Genomic DNA, 17124 nt, shown 5'->3' with positions numbered 1-17124 from the left:
CTCCTTCACTCAAGGATCTCAGTTCCTTTCAAGTTATTCTTCCCAAATCTAGCCTGAGGTCCCTGACCTAAGAGCTTGTTGATCACCTTCATATTAACTATTAACAGTATTATATAACTCCCTATCAGTTTTCCCATTCCCCTATTGCAACTATGTATATGAAACTCCCCTATGTAAATATTCCCTCCCTGGCAATATAGCCATATTTTTCTAAGTCTGGGGAAAAAATGGTCCATCTAGGGCTGTTTTTAGCCCATCCGAGTCGTAACATGGATTAATCTGACATCTGGTCAGACTAATAACCTCTCCCATAGCCCTAAAACCCCCTAATTCACCCCCAAACCAAAGTTCTGTGCATAAAATATTGATCCCGCTCATTTAAAAACCCATAAAGCCCCATTTCCTAAGTCTAAAACACTAACCCGCGCTCATTGAACCCGTTTAACTCTCAAATTACGATTCCCTAAGTCCTAACCCACCCGCGCGCATATATTAAAAACAGAATATTCCTGTGAATATTCCCCGCCCTAACTACCCGCCACCTAGCACCGACCGCCAACCGTTGGATCGCCCACCCCGCAGATCAACGGTGGGCGGGCCACCCCATCCCCGACCTGCCCGAAGGTTAGCGTCCAGGAGATGGGCAGTATTACCGCCGTACCTCCCGCCACGCGTCACCTTCTGGGCTGTGGGGAAGGCCCCCCTGACGAAACCGCTCGTGCCCAAAGGCGGTGCGCCTTGAAACCGCTTACCGCCCTCTCCCCTGTTACGTAAGCCTCACGTCATCTGCCGCGTCACCCCCTTGCCCCGCCATCGTACCACCGAGTCATCTGCCACATGTCATGCCACTGTGTCCCTGCCACCGTACATGCCACGTCATCATGCTGACGTCACCCGCCGTACAATGTCACATCATGCTGACGTCATCATCAGTTTTTGGCGCAGAAGCAAAAGTTGCACTTCGGAGCCCCGGAATCCAATTCTGAGGCAGTTTTTGATGAGTAATTTGCGCAAATTGCTCATCGCAGGATTTTTTAGGCCGAAATGGTGAATCTTCAGGGAATCTTCTGGGAATCTTTCCATCATACGGCCCCAGGAAGCCCGAAAGGCGCAAAAATGACCTGTTTTCTTCGCAGAACATACCGAAAGGATCAGAAGATAGTTCCAGAGGATGCAGAGGCCGAACAATGGCCATCAATGCGTGATTAGACCCGCAGCACATCAGAATAGCAGTCCAGATTTTGTCAAAGAGTATCAGATGAAAGAAAAGACGCCAAAGAGTATCAGCAAAGAATTTTTAGGGGCTCAAAGCATCTGTACATTAATGAAGCCCCAAGAAAGTCAAATCAGGCATCATCAGCCCATCCTAGCTCTCAAATCACAGTCAGCAGCATTCAATGCCGCCGAACAGCAAGGGTGCAAAGACCAATGCACAGTTATAAGAGATAAACAGCACAGAGCCACCAGGACAGACATTAACTCATTTTGATACAGCTGCCCCCAGCATAGCTCAAAGATATTTTCTGGCATTTATTTCTGGATAAGATTAGGTTAAAATAATCAGTTTTCTGTCAGACCTCTTAGGTCGGCTGTAAAAGATAAATTTTGGATAAATATTCCCTATATAGACCCTCTGTATTGTTTTTTAAAGGGGTCGATTGGTTGATAGTCTTCAGTTGAGACTCGCACTGTATACCTGATATGTTTCTGTAATCAAAGACTGCTGAAAGGCTTGGAGGAAAGACTGTCTGCTCTGTGTCTAAAGGTTTGAAAAAGTGAATTTGGAATTCTTGTGCTGCAACATGACTCAATAAGTTTTTCCTACCTCTGTTTTTTTCATTGATATACCATCTAAAATAGCAGAAAGAAAGAATAGTCTAGAATTGGTTTAACTGCCCTCTATGCTCATTTTCTGCTGTTTCTTTATGTTTTCCTCTGGATCAGTCATAAATATGAATTCCCTCTGGCTCATATTTACCCTAATCCATTCATCTTTGACAGTTGTTTATGAATTCTTAATTGCTCCTAGACAGAGCTCATTCACCTTCCCCCTTTTAAGCTGAGTGAGAGATTCTTTGTTGCCTCTCATTCCTTATCCCTCATTCCATCCTTTTAAGCTTAAGTGTTGTTTTATGAGCAGCTACCTTGCTCCTTATTTCTCTTGTGACCAAGAAAATGCACCAGCAGTCCAACTCCTTGACTCCACGCCCAATGGTTTGAAACCTACCAGACTATGTTTTGCCTCTCTACCTGAAAACATCATCCTTCCCACCAAAAACAAAACAAAAACCCCTGAACGCAATAACTAGCCTAAAAACATTTTAAACCAAGCTAAATCTGAAAGAGAGAGCCCTCTCTGATTGCAGGTGGGCTAGAACCTGCAGTCCAAAGTTGGTTTGTGGTTACCTCAGCCGTATCCTTTTCCGGAGCTTAAGGAAAACCTGAGTGATAACAGCTCGCTCTTTCTCAAATTTTCAAGAAGTTTGGAAGAGCCACTGGCTTCTTTTTGAATGAGCTCAAGTCAACCATTCTATATGGTTCATGTAACCTGGATGATATTATCTATATTCAGAGGAATTTTGGGGTGAAAGCAGACCATTTGGACACAGGAATGAAATATTTAGGATATCATTTAAACCTGGGAGCTACAAAAATGTAGACTAGAAGTGGCTCGTGGATAGATTCCATATAAGAATTAAGGGATGGGAACATTGTTGTTTATCGATGGGAGGTCGTATCACTCTCACTCAGTCAGTGCTCATGCAATTGGGGATCTATTGGGTTCATGTGTTCCGAATTCCACAGCTAATTGTAAATTCTCTCAATCGTATAATGGAAAAATTCATTTGGTCGGGGGCAAGAAAAAGCTTCAAATATCATTTGGTCAAACTGGATAAGATCGCGAGACCAGAAAAACTAGGAGGATGGGGCATTCTAAATGTCAAATGTTTTGGTTGGGCGCTGCTATTGAAATCATTGTGGCGGGGAATTTACAGTAATGACATATGGGGTAAGTTGATCTGCTTCAAATACCTTAAGAATAAGGACTTCACCTGCTGGATGAGACAGGGATCAATTGGAGAAAAAAATGGATCCAAGATATGGTGGAGCTTCAATAAGGTGAAAGGCACTTTGTTACATAACATCACATGGCTGTTCGGCACAGGAAACAGGACTATATTGGGAAAAGACCGTATTTTAGGTACCAGTGTGGATCCACTTGGCTCAGTAGAATTAATAAAATGCCTAAACGGAAAAGGCATCTTTGCCTGGAACCAGGTTATTAGTGAGTGGATCAGCAATATTCCAATCTGGATGGATCCCAACCATTTGAATCTCACAAGGCAATATGAACTGGAATGGTTCCAAATCATAAAATCGTTAAAAGGCGCTGAAGTTTGTTATGACAGCAAGGGAGACCGAATTACTTGGATGGGAAAAAAGAAGAAATCCGAAGAGATTGAAGTAGCAGATTGTTATTTCAATATCTGCATGAAGGAACTACAGATCTCTGACATATGTTGGTTCTATAAGTTCTGGCAAATGCACATCCCTCTAAAGATTATCATTTTCCTATGGCTGACATGGCAGAATAAGAACCTTACATGGGAAAATTTACAAAAGAGGAATCAACATGGACCAGGGATCTGCTACCTATATAGGAAGGAAGGAGAGGATAACAACCATTTATTTTTACATTTTCCAAGTTCTGTTAGTATTTGGAAGCACTTCACTACTAACATGATGATACCATATATTCAATTTAATACCATAGAAGATTGCTTAAAATGGTGGAGTACATAATGCACCAGTTAGAGGACGCTTTGACTTGCTATCTTCTGGGAAATTTGGAAAGGGCGCAATCACCTAATCTTTGGAACAAAAAGGTGGAGAGAAGATATGATTTTTTATTACATAGAACGATGGCCCAAATCTGTTCAAGGGACTGGTACCTTGCAAAAGGAAAAGGAAGATAAAGGGATGGATTCGGGTATCATATACCCAGCGGGGTTTTTTTATGGGGCTTCTCAAGGAGGGAGATGCAGATGTGGAATCTGGATAAAGGTTTTTGAAGATCAAGAATTATGGATACACTGGTATGTGGGCAAGGGATCAAGTATGAAAGCAGAAGCTATTGCCTTGTGGGGGCTAAGATGGATTAGCAAATTCTTGTACATCCCACAAATACAAATCTATGGTGATTCCAGATGTATTATAGACCGCATTTTGGGAAGGAATAATATACAACAGAACACCCTCCAAGACTGGTTAAACTGAACACAAAGCCTATGGATCACACTCTAGCAGTCTACCATACAACACATCAGTCGAGCCTACAACAAAAATGCAAATGGAATGTCAAAAAAGGGGCTAATGGATACATAAGATGGTATGCACATTCAGATAAAAATGGGGATAAGGATGACAGATGCAGGAAGCATCAGCATGCCTGGATAATACACTTCACACCTTGTCTACCGAGCTATGCAACTACATAGATAAGTACATTCTAACAACTTTTTGATTTACTTTTTGTATATGTTTTGTATATGGTATTTGTATTAAAAAGACATATGGATGACTACTGTATATGGAAACATTTCTAGAAAATGCTTGTTTTTTGCATTTCTGTTTCATTCCGTGACTTAGAAGAACATTTAGGAAACACTGACATTGTTAATTGTAGCATATAGTAAGTTCCCTGATCAGTTAGAGATTGGTTGATCAATCAGGCTAATGGTGCTATTATGTAATTGTATATATGTACTATTTTATATTGGTTGATCAATCAGGCTAATGGTGCTATTATGTAATTGTATATATATACTATTTTATATAATACAAAACAAGCGTTTTTTTCTTACCAAAAGAAAGTAAAAAAAAAAAATTCTAAATTAAAATAATTATATAAATATTTTTAATAAACATTATTACGCCGTAAGGTGTTTCCCTTTGAGATGAATTGCCCCAGCCGCCTTGGTGTTGTATTGTCGACCGTGGATCTGTGATGTTAGACGATTGAACGAATTTTGATCGTTGATCGAAAACTGAAATAAGAAAACGGGAGAAAAGAGGCAGGTAAAGCGGTTCGGTATGACTCTGAGTCCCTTCATTGTGCGCGAGTTCGCATAGCACTTGCTCTTAAACGTATCGATTAACAGTTCGCGGAAGAGAATCTCAGAGCTAATAGCGAGCTGCTACTGAAATCGAACCCTGTTCACAAGAATTCCCAAAGATCCATATGACCGAGCCATTGCTCGTTTAGTTCATTCTTAGTAATCGCCTGCATTCGTATCTCATCGATCCTTTCCTTATCTGCTATTTTCCTTATTTTTCTATTCAATAACTAATATACTCCTGGTTTTAATGTGTGCCCCTCAGTTCTATCCATAACTGGGTTCCAGTGGAATTTCTTGGATGAATTTGTATGCCTCTTCTATTCGTCCAGCACGACCTAGAAGATCCACTATGCATGCATAGTGCTCAACCTCAGGAGTGATATCATAATCTTCACTCATGCTCTTGAAATATAGCCATCCTTCCTCGACGAGGCCTGCATGGCTACACGCAGACAGAAGCGAAATAAAGGTAATACTGTCTCGCCTCAACCCTGCTTCATCCTCCTGCATTCGAAAAAAATATTTTATGGCTTCCTCCCCACGCCCATTAATTCCCTGCCCTGCAATTACTGTATTCCACGACACCAAATCTCTCACTGGCATTTCATCGAAGATTTTTCACGCAGTTTCTATACTCCCACATTTATCATACATGTCTATGAGGGCATTTCCCACCAAAACATCAGCCTCTATTTCACTCTTAATTACATACCCCATGAATCTCCTTCCCCTGTCGCACAACTCCCAAGTATCCGCAGGCCGGGAGCAGAGCCGTAATGGTGATCCAATTAGGCTCCATGGCATCACTCTGCATTCCACGAAACAATTCTAGGGCCTCTTCAGGATACCCATTTTGAGAATAACCAGAAATCATAGAATTCCAAGAGACGACATTTCTATGAGAGATTGTGTCAAACACTTGGCGTGCAATGTCTAATCTGCTGCATTGAGAATACATGACCACAAGGGCATTCTCTACAGCCACATCATGCTTCACTCCATTAAGTCGAATTATGTGATTATGAATCTGTTTGCCCTGTTGCAGAGCTGATAAGGCAGCACAGGCCTTAAGTACACAGGAAAATGTGAAATTATCAGGCTGTATAGCAGCACATTGCATTTGAGAATAGAGTTGAATTGCTTCCTGGAACAGCTCATTCTTCACATACCCGCTTATCATTGCAGTCCATGTAATCGAAAGTTAAAAATATTATTTTTCTATTCAATAACCAATATACTCCTGGTTTTAATGTGTGCCCCTCAGTTCTATCCATGTCTGCGAGGAGTTTTCGCTGGCCATGGCGAGCAGCTACAAAAAGCAGTGGAAGATAGCGTTACAAACTTTCTTTTGATAGGAAGCGCTGCGAACCAACCAGTGCTTCTCAGGAAAACCGTATTTTGGAGGGGATCAGATCGGCTTGCTTGACATCGCATTGGGTGGTTTGTCAGCGATTATCAAAGTCCTCGAGAAGGCTACCGATAGCGTTTTATAGATCCAGAGAAAATGCCATTGCTGAGTGCATGGATGGATCGATTTTGTAAATTCGATGGACTGAAAGAAGTGATGCTTGATTTTGCCGATTTTGCTTTTATGAAGTTGGCTTATGCCTGTGGAAGTAACCATATAAAGCTTGATCTGGTCAGGAACTCTACACCCTGCAGAATCCATTCAAAAGGAAAAATTAATCAAATACTCACCTGCTCTGACCTGAATACAATGCTTCCTGCACTTCTGGGAAGGCTCATAAGCTGCACACATCCCTCCAATCTCTGAGCTACTTCACAACCAGCTACCACTGCTCCTAGATTGCACCCAGAAATCCTAATTTCCATTACGTTGCCAGTAGCATTTCCACTCTCCTCACCCATCGTGCTCATCTAGCAACCATTGGTAAGTAATTTGCTAAACCAAAATTTGGAAAAGTTATTTTGCCTTTTAAATTTAATTTTTTAAAATTATGTTGTTCTTAGTAAGAATGTTCCTCTTGTTATTTATTTACAGGTTCGTGTTTCCGCAGTTCTTACCAATGGCCCTTATATGCTCAATCTTGATTGTGACCATTATATAAACAACAACAGGGCCCTTCGTGAGGCAATGTGTTTTATGATGGATCCTACTCTTGGGAAGAAAGTCTGTTATGTTCAGTTCCCTCAAAGGTTTGATGGCATTGACAGAAATGATCGATATGCTAATCACAATACAGTTTTTTTTTATGTGAGTGTTGATCAAATTGCATTGTTACAGACTTGCATTTGCGTATGCTGCTTTATGCGTTGTTGAAACTAAAATATTGTACTGGATTGTTTGCAGATCAATTTGAAGGGTTTGGATGGGATACAGGGGCCTGTTTATGTGGGCACAGGGTGCGTTTTCAACAGGCAAGCCCTCTATGGTTATGAGCCTCCTCACAAAGGTAAGATCCATTTTTCAAGTTGTTGTGGACCTAGAAAGAAGAGCAGAAAATCAAACAAGAAGTACAACGACACAAAAAAATTAAACAGGCCAACTGATTCAACTGTCCCCATATTCAGTAGTCTGGAAGACATAGAAGGAGGTGTGGAAGGTAAATGCCAATTTCTAAACAGTTTCTTAAGCTACTAGATGCCACATTTTTATATTGCCTCTGCCTTACATATTTCACTGTTTGCTAACTATACACAAGATTTGATGATGAAAAATCCCCGCTGGTGTTCCAAAAAAGCTTGGAGAAAAAATTTGGTCAATCCCTTGTCTTTGTGGCATCCACTCAAATGGAGAATAGCGGCGTGCCACAATCTGCAACTCCTGCTGATTTATTAAAAGAAGCAATCCATGTAATCAGTTGTGGTTATGAAGACAAGTCAGATTGGGGAAAAGAGGTAAAACCATAACCACCAATTTGCGAATAATAGTGCCTATATTTGGTTCTTTGGGCCTAGCATAACTGAGATTTAATTTTTTAATGGATTGGGATTTTGTATCTTGTGCAGATTGGTTGGATATATGGTTCTGTGACAGAAGATATTTTGACTCGCTTTAAAATGCACTCTCGTGGTTGGCGATCAATATACTGTATGCCTCCTCGCCCTGCATTCAAGGGATCTGCTCCAATTAATCTTTCTGATCGTCTGAACCAAGTTCTGCGATGGGCTTTGGGCTCTGTGGAAATTCTTCTTAGCAGGCATTTTCCAATTTGGTATGGTTATACTGGAAGGCTCAAATGGTTGGAGAGGCTGGCATATATAAACACCACTGTTTATCCTATCACTTCTATTCCTCTGCTTGCATATTGTACATTGCCGGCAATATGTCTTCTTACTGGGAAATTCATTATTCCCGAGGTAGATTTTTAGCCTCTACTCACTATCTGGTTAAAACTGGTCTTTTAACAGACGTTGGATTGTTCTGACCCTTCTAACTTTCATTTGTTGATTTGCAGATTAGCACTCTTGCAAGTTTATGGTTCATTTCATTATTTTTATCCATTTTTGCTACTGGCATACTAGAAATGCGATGGAGCGGGGTTGGCATTGATGAATGGTGGAGGAATGAGCAGTTCTGGGTGATTGTAGGTGTGTCTGCTCATCTCTTTGCAGTCATTCAAGGATTACTAAAGGTCCTTGTTGGCGTTGACACAAACTTCACTGTTACCTCAAAAGCTTCAGATGAAGGTGGTGATTTTGCAAAGTTGTATATGATCAAATGGACTGCTCTCCTTATCCCCCCAACCACTTTGCTTATAATTAACATTGTAGGTGTGGTGGCGGGCATCTCATATGCTATCAGTACCGGTTATAGATCATGGGGTCCCCTGTTTGGGAAACTCTTTTTTGCTTTTTGGGTGATTGTTCACCTTTATCCTTTCCTCAAGGGTTTGATGGGTCGCCAGAACCGCACTCCAACTATTGTTATTGTTTGGTCAATTCTTCTGGCATCTATTTTCTCTTTGTTATGGGTTCGTATAGATCCCTTCACAACCAGGATCAAAGGACCAGACCTACAACAGTGTGGCATCAATTGCTAAGTGGCTCAAACATCCATTTGCTGGTCAACCATGTCTATTCCAAAATTAATTTGTGATTCGGAAAGGCTTCTTTGACATCGAAGATCTATACCGCTCAGAGGGCTTGAGCATTCTATTACAGCTTTTTCAGGATTTGATAATTCTCTTACCTAATTTGATGGTATGCTGTTGGCATGTAGATGCAGTGTTCTTGATATTTCTCGTCATTTTTTCTCTAGGGCATTTTTCTTGGCACTTGTGATCCTTCATTTTGGTGATAAGTCATCAAGTAAGATCCACTGAAAAGACGCTGGTAACTGATGGCATTGTGATATTGAAGACAGTTGTTTGTGTACTGTGCTGATTCTGCCGAACATGGCACAATTGCAAGCTATAGTTAAGAAATTTTGACTGTAGTGTGATTCCGTATCTGAAGATAATCTGACCTCCTGTGACAACGCCCAAGAGGGTTTGTGTAATATATTCATCATAAAAAGTGTGTAGTAGTGTAGTAGTTCTCGTAGCATTGATGGTCTGTTTTCTGTAAGATTCTTTGTAACGATATAATATTTTATTCTTAGTTTACTCTTTTGAACTATTATCTCACTACATGCAATGACACGGCTTTTACTTGTAAATAATTGATGACTTTTAACTGATGCCAATCTTACTATGTTCATATTTGTGGTTAAAGGAGCTGAAGCTCTTTCATCATGTACCCTGATGGATTCTAGATTTCTATGAAGTTATTGTTCAACGGATCTTGCTACACGGCCGGTCATGAACTTATAAAACTCCTGCCATCTTTACATTTATAATAGGAAGGAGGTTGAATTGCGTTCATTCAGAAGATGAATGTCTATACTGTGCTGGGATGTTTTGTTGGATGTCTCAGCCCCTGCTATGGAGGGACGTCTTTTTATCATAAAACTAAGCATTTTTATCATTTTTACTAAGTGATCATTTTCGGTCTGTTAATTTTCTTATAAATCATAATTCTCTTCCTTGTTATTAGGGGAATTCTTCTGGTAAAAAATGAGTCTCCCAATAAAAAAAAAGTAATATCAAAATCAACTTTAAAAGAATCAGCCAGATTCAAGATGATAATGTCATTAGCCAGATTCAAGATGATAATGTCATTCTTCGAGGTAAACATTTTGGGAGGGGAAACCAATGAGTTCCTGCAAGTGACATTTGAATAATGTCACGAAAAGAGCAGACAATACAATGAAAATTCTTTTTTTTTTTTTTTTCTCTTGATGTGTTACAAAAATGAATGCAAAGTGGATACTTGTCAGTCGCAGAATTTAATTCCACACACAATGAGTTCCTACGAGTACAAGTTACATTTGAATAATGTCATGCAAAGAGCAGAAAATTAATGTCATGAAAAGAGCAGAAAATGCAATGAAAAAAATGAGGAGACTCGGTTTAGAACTTCAAAATTTTGTATTACTAACCAGGCCTTGGTGACGGATAAGCTGAGACTCCGATTTGAGTAGTCGGAAAGTTATGGAGTCCCTCTGCTTTTCGAATGCTAATCATGCCTTTAGTGACGTATAAACTGAGACTCTGGATTTGAGTAGTCGGAAAGTTATGAGTCCCTCTCGCAGAGAAGATACTTGAAAACCAGAACCAGAGTGAAGTGTTCCATCAGAAGTGTCACAGCTTCATGGTGACTCGGTTAGCTGATGCCTGTTTAGTGCATACGACGTTCCAAAGATCAGTGTTTAGGCATTGTTGAGGAGACACTAATGTGAGATTTCGAGTGGAATGAAATCATACTAGGTGAGTAGTAAGTACATGGTAAAATAGTTTGCAAATATAGAGTTTACAAAGGTTTCCTTCCCCTTGGAACTCAACAGAAGGTTTATTAAGATGGTCACTATCCTCGGCTTAACCTACCGAAGGGAATCCAAACAAAATGCAACTAATCCTAATCCACTGGGATTTTAGAGATAAATTATGGAGTAGATAGCCATATATGTTGATGTTAGAGATAAACTATGTACTAGATAGGCATCTATGTTAGAACTGTGGTTTGGCTTGTAATGTTGATGCTGCTAATAAGTTCTGTATTAAAAATTCAACAAACCATGTTGACTTGAACAGTCTGTGAGAGCAAAAAGTTTAAAGTTTATGTTTTCTAGTAATATAACCATGACTGTATTTTGGGAGGTGTAAGCTTTTTTTCTATTAATGTGTAGAAAATACACCAGTATTATAGTAGTAGACCACTGAATACACACGAAGAGGGTAGTAAGTTCTTCGATATAAAGTAAGTGTGAGTTTTTCTTCTATTAATGTGCAGAAGGTACACCAGTATTATAGTAGTAGACCATTGAATATGGGGTATGGGAAAATGGGTTAGCAAAGAACACGAGCACTTCGATATATATATATATATATATATATATATATATATATATATATATATATATATATATATATATAAGGTGCGAGCTTTGTTTATTTATGTGTATAAAATAAACCATTGAATACACATTTAGAATGTGGTGGCAATTTTTTTCTTTCTTTTTAATTAATATACGGGAAAATGGGTAGCAAAGAATATGAGCACTTGGGTTTATGGTAAATGATAATGAGAAAAGTGGTAATCAGCGCTTTTTAATCGCTTCGGTTTAATAAATATATATATTTTAAATAAATTTTTATATTTAATTATTTTTGGGTTTTATTTATTTTAGAATTATAATTAAAAATAATATGGATTTTTTTTAGTGATCATGGGAATTGGTAATTGGGCTGGTTTTGTACTGGTTTGATATGGGGTTGAATCTCACTGCTACCACTATAACTTTTAAGTGTCTAGGTTGCTCCTTCTGCGAGTTAGTTAAGGGGATTTGAACTCCAATAACTTTGATCATAACACTCCGATTTATATCGGGTTGCAAGTAGAGCTGTTACTGAGGATTCATTGAAATTTAAAATAAAATAAAATTTATAAATTTACCTCGCAAAAAAAAGGGGGTCTTTTTCCTCCTAGTCTTAACGTCTAGTTTTATAATCTTAATCTCTTTAGTTCACTTTTCAACCTACTTAGTTCAAAAAAAAATTATGATAAAAAAAAACTCAAAATGTGTTCATCTTCTTACAGTGTTTATAATCCCTTTTGTCCTTCTTATCCGAGCAGTGGCATTAGCATCTAACTCTTTGAGAAGTTGATACTTCCAGCATTTAGTGGAGCCTTTAGGTTGTGCCATGTCGACGCACCTCCCAATCAAGGGTCCTGAGTAAAAGACTTGATATCAATGTCTTTTACCAAATGTGTGCAATGGGGTGGGAGTTACCTAAGCACACAAGTTGAGTATGTCTCTCCCTCACCGTGATTTAGGAAGAGTCACCTGCACAAACAGGATAATTAACCAAGTAAATGCATAACCAACCTACAAAGTTGCAAAGGTATAACTAAGTTTATGTCAACTTAGAACCCTTTGTGAAAAGTAAAAAATCGTAACTGTTGGGTAAGGAAAACCTGGAAAAATGGTAGATTAATTATTAATAAGTGCAGAGTAGCCGAGACCCCAATCCATCAAAAGAAAAAAGGTGTAGTTGAAAACCTAACCTCCGACGCACCTCCCAAACGAGGGTCCTGAGTAAAATACCTGATATCAATGTCTTCTACCCAATGTGCGCAATGGGGAGGAGTTACCTGGGCACACACGCTGAATATGTCTCTCCCTCACCGTAATTCAGGGAGAGTCACCTGCACAGAAAGGGTAATTAACCAAGTAAATGCATAAACTCTCAAACAAATCGCCATTAAACTCTTAAAATGTCAAACAGGGGAGTTGTGAACTTTGAATACCTGCTAAAAGAAGCAATTTCTGTTGTTGAAACCCTCTATCGCCATTAAGTTGCAGAGCATCCAGTAAGGCAGAGCCACTTGCTCAGTTCATATCTCAAGAAAATTGTCATAAACCACTGAACGGTTTTGTCCAGTGAAAAGGGGATGAAACCCCAAAATACACACACACACACACACACATATATACGCACATTACAAAAATGTTGAGCAAATACATAACCAACCTAAAGCATTGCAAACTTCGTTCTGCAAGGTATAACTATAGTTTATGCCAACTTAGAACCGTCTGTGAAAGGTAAGCAATCGTAACTGTAGGATAAGGAAAACCTGGAAAAATGGTAGAATAATTATTAACAAGTGCAGAGTAGCCGAAAACCTAACCTCTGACAAAAAAAAAACAAGGGACTGAATTAACAGAGCTTCGATGAGGGTAGAAACGAAATAATGGAGGGTTCGGGGACAAAACAACTAATTGAGTGGAACCTTTAGGTTGTGCCTTGCTGACGCACCTCCCAAACGAGGGTCCTGAGTAAAATACCTGATATCAATGTCTTCTACCCAATGTCTGCAATGGGGTAGGAGTTACCTGAGCACACAAGCTGAATATGTCTCTCCCTCACCGTGATTCAGGAAGACTTACCTGCACAGACAGGGTAATTAACCAAGTAAATGCATAAACTCAAACAAATCGCCATTAAACTCTCAAAATGTCAAACAGGGAGGTTGTGCACTTTGAATACCTGCAAAAGGAAGCAATTCTAGTTGTTGAAACCCTCTATCGCCATGAAGTTGCAGAGTGTCCTAACACTAAAGCACACGACAGAATGAGGCACAACTCTAGTACCAGGAAAGGAATTCGTTACACAACCTACTTATGTTTGCTCATGACCGTTAGATCTAGATTGATTGATCGCATGACTAATGGGAGCCCAAATAATGAAATATTTTTTTATTATTTTTAATAATGAAATATTTTTTAATTATTTTTAATAATGAAATATTTGTTAATGATATTATTTTAAATTTAAATTTAAATAAAATTTATATTTTCATAATATATATTTTTATACATAAAAGGTTGAAATAAAAATATTTTAATTAAAATAGAAATTAAAATATTTTTTTATTACTATTTTTTTTATTAATATTTATAGATATTTTATTTAAATTTCATATTAAAATTAAAATAATTATACATATTTTATTATTTTATTATTTATATAGAATTATGAAGGAATTATATATATTTTTTTATATTAGGTTATAAAAGATATATTTCAATACAATAAATAGTTAAAAGAATTAATTAATCATTCTCAATAAAATATCTACTTTCCACTTCCTTAGGGTACGTGACTTGGAAATTATCTATTCGAAACACTAGGTGAAAGAGAAGAGCTTTTTAGCTCTGCACAGATGGTTTATCGGTTTTAATCCGCTTCGTTGCACGGCCCAAAACAATTACATTTGGCCAAAATTGCATGGCCTGCCTCTTGAGCTGTGGACCAAAGAATCTATGGAAAAAATAGGAAATGCTATTTGGCGATTCATATACGTCAATCCTAGGTGTATTGGGGCAAAAGACAAGCGGGTGGCCTGGATTCTCATAGAAAAGGAATTCAGAGGGGGTTTTCCAGAGTCTATTGATTTAACTTGGGAGCTGTCCAAAATTCAACAACGATTAGATTACTAGGGCGTCCCATTTAGGTGTTCAAATTGTCACAAAACTGGACACCTTTTTCGTAATTGTCCTCGTCGCCCTGGCGGTAAACAGAAGAAAAGGTTCCATGCTGTAAATATTCCTGTTTCGACATATGAAAGAGAAAATTCGGCATATGAATGGCCTAACACCATGGAGGTCTATCGGGCTCCAGTCATAACCAATGACGTCCTATCCTCACCGAAAGGTCATTCCCTAGATTGATGTGCCAGTCTTCCGCAATCTCGATCTGTATCTGTGGACCCTACAAATCGTAATTCTAACTATTCTGCTGATCGACCCCATTCTTCCACTGTTTCTAAGACTCCCTCGTTGTCCTTTTTTAACCTGTCGGCCAGAGTAACGGGCTTCTCCAATATTTCTCCGCCTCGTGAATTGGAACTGGACCCTGAGATTCCCCTCCCTCCTGCATCTTCTAAGCCTCCATGTATTGATCCTGCGTCCGCCCATATTCAATACATATCTTCATCGCCCCAATCCTCTTCCTCTCACATTCCACCCATCCAAAGATTCCCGTCTTCCCCCTCACTTGGTCGCTCTTTTGATATAAATAATAAATCTCCATATATAGCTCACTCCCCTAAACCTCCATCCCTTGGACATGTACCTGACCGCAAAGGTAAGGCTCCATATATCCCTATTTCCCCTCCACTATCCCCTTGAACCTCTCCCCGTAATTCTTTTGATCAGGATAATGACCTCCTTAAAAAAGCGTCTTTAAAACTTCAACCATTAACTGTCCATCGACCCAATCGTTCCCCCTCGCCCAATATTAGCCCTAATTCGGCTAGAAACATAACTGTCCGCCACAAAGAGAAGCGTGGTAGTAGACACTTCCGGGGTAGGAAGGGAAGACAGGACTCGTCAACCCGGGATCTTTCCTTAATTGACATTCCTGTTATAGAAATTGCAGCTGAAGATATTCCTGATAAAAGGCCTCTTAGAGCATGTCGGCCTAATGATGTTCCCAAATGATTGACATTCTATCAATGAACATTTGGGGCCTTGGAGCTGACCCCAAATTTCTGGCCCTAAAAAATCTTTTTGTCTCTTCAAAACCTAAAATGCTTCTTATACAGGAAACCATGCACGATAGCTCACAAACCATTTCTTACTTCAGGCAGATGCTACCAACATGGCATATGGTCGCTTCAAATGCTATGGGCATGTCTGGAGGATTAGTTGTATTATGGGACCCTAAATGGATTACGGCTGCTGCTTTTCAATGTTTCGCTTGCATTCTTGTGCTGGCCCATTTTCGTGGATCTTCAGACCCCATTCACATATTGAATATTTATGCTCCATATAAAAACCGGTTCCCTTTCTGGAATTATCTTCTTTCTTCTGAACTACTTGAAATTGACTCTTTTATAGTTGGTGGAGATTTTAATTACACCTTTTGTAATGACAAAATATGGGGCAATGGCAGGAAATATGATCCGATGGGGAGATTCATTTGGGAATCTATTATACAAAATAATTTTATTGATATCCTGCCTGTTGGTCAGGGACCAACTTGGGACAATGGGCAATCCAACAATTCCTATCTGGCGAAAAGATTAGACAAATTTATCTTCCATGAAAGACTGATAAAAAGATATGGGCCTCCTACAATGAACATCATACCATCTTTCATATCTGATCACCTCCCCATTTCTTTTCAATGGAAATATGTTGGACGCAGATTTGGATATCCTTTCAAGTTCAATTGTACATGGCTTGCTGATGGTCAATTCAACAAATTTATAAATGATACATGGAAGCTATCTCCCATGCAGGAAAATGACTCTTCCCGGCAATTCCTTGACTGCCTGCAATTTCTTCAAAAGGAGGTTAAAAAATGGCAAAAAGAGAAATCGGCCTCCAATAAAGGAGCTAAAGGACATATGTAGGAAACTGGAGTACTTATCTACACTTTTTAAAAATCCCTCCATGACATCCACCATCATAAAACATATATGGGATTTAGAAAAAAGAAAACAAAAGATATTATAAGAAGAAGAGGCCTCTTGGAGGCTCAAAAGTCGAGCATTATGGCTCAGAGAAGGAGATAAAAACACCAAGTTTTTTCACAGGTTTGCAAATAAGAGAAGGGAGACAAACTCTATTTGGGAGATCAAGGATGAGGAAGGAAATTCTCACTCCTCAAAGGAGGCTATTTCTAGAGAAGCTGTGAAATTTTACAAAAGGGCTTACAGTGAGGATTCTGTTTGCGATATTGAGGATATTCTATGGGGAATAGACCCGTACCCCACTATGTTTGATGAAAGTCTAAACAGAGCTCTATTTGCTGAAGTTTCAGAAGAAGAATTATTGGCAACAATGAAATCATTCCAGAAGGACAAGTGCCTCGGGCTGGATGGGTGGACCATCGATTTCTTCATCCACTTCTTTGAAATATTTAAGACAGATATCCTAAAGATGGTCAAGGAAACGAGAACACAGGGTTTCATAAGCCAAAAAATCTCCTCA

The 17124-nt window shown here is 39.1% G+C and overlaps 1 protein-coding gene and 1 pseudogene across 1 annotated transcript; one reads left to right on the top strand and one right to left on the bottom strand.

Moving 5' to 3' along the window:
• Positions 1-5820: 5820 nt before the first annotated feature.
• On the bottom strand, positions 5821-6300 carry LOC149139772 (pentatricopeptide repeat-containing protein At3g12770 pseudogene; annotated as a pseudogene).
• A 915-nt stretch (positions 6301-7215) lies between these two features.
• Positions 7216-9189, top strand: LOC149139771 (putative cellulose synthase A catalytic subunit 2 [UDP-forming]). The gene is made up of 5 exons (XM_089450816.1): positions 7216-7335; positions 7432-7499; positions 7784-7979; positions 8091-8441; positions 8540-9189. The coding sequence occupies exons 1-5, from the start codon at positions 7216-7218 to the stop codon at positions 9122-9124; spliced, it is 1320 nt and encodes a 439-aa protein (XP_089306942.1). The 3' UTR covers positions 9125-9189.
• The last annotated feature ends 7935 nt before the right edge of the window (positions 9190-17124 follow it).

This window comes from Pinus tabuliformis, chromosome X (assembly GCF_031772625.1).
Source record: "Pinus tabuliformis cultivar Carrire ecotype Pingquan chromosome X, CPIR1, whole genome shotgun sequence".
Classification (NCBI taxonomy): Eukaryota; Viridiplantae; Streptophyta; class Pinopsida; order Pinales; family Pinaceae; genus Pinus; species Pinus tabuliformis.
Note: the sequence above shows the minus strand (reverse complement) of the source record. Positions and strands in the feature narration are given on the sequence as shown.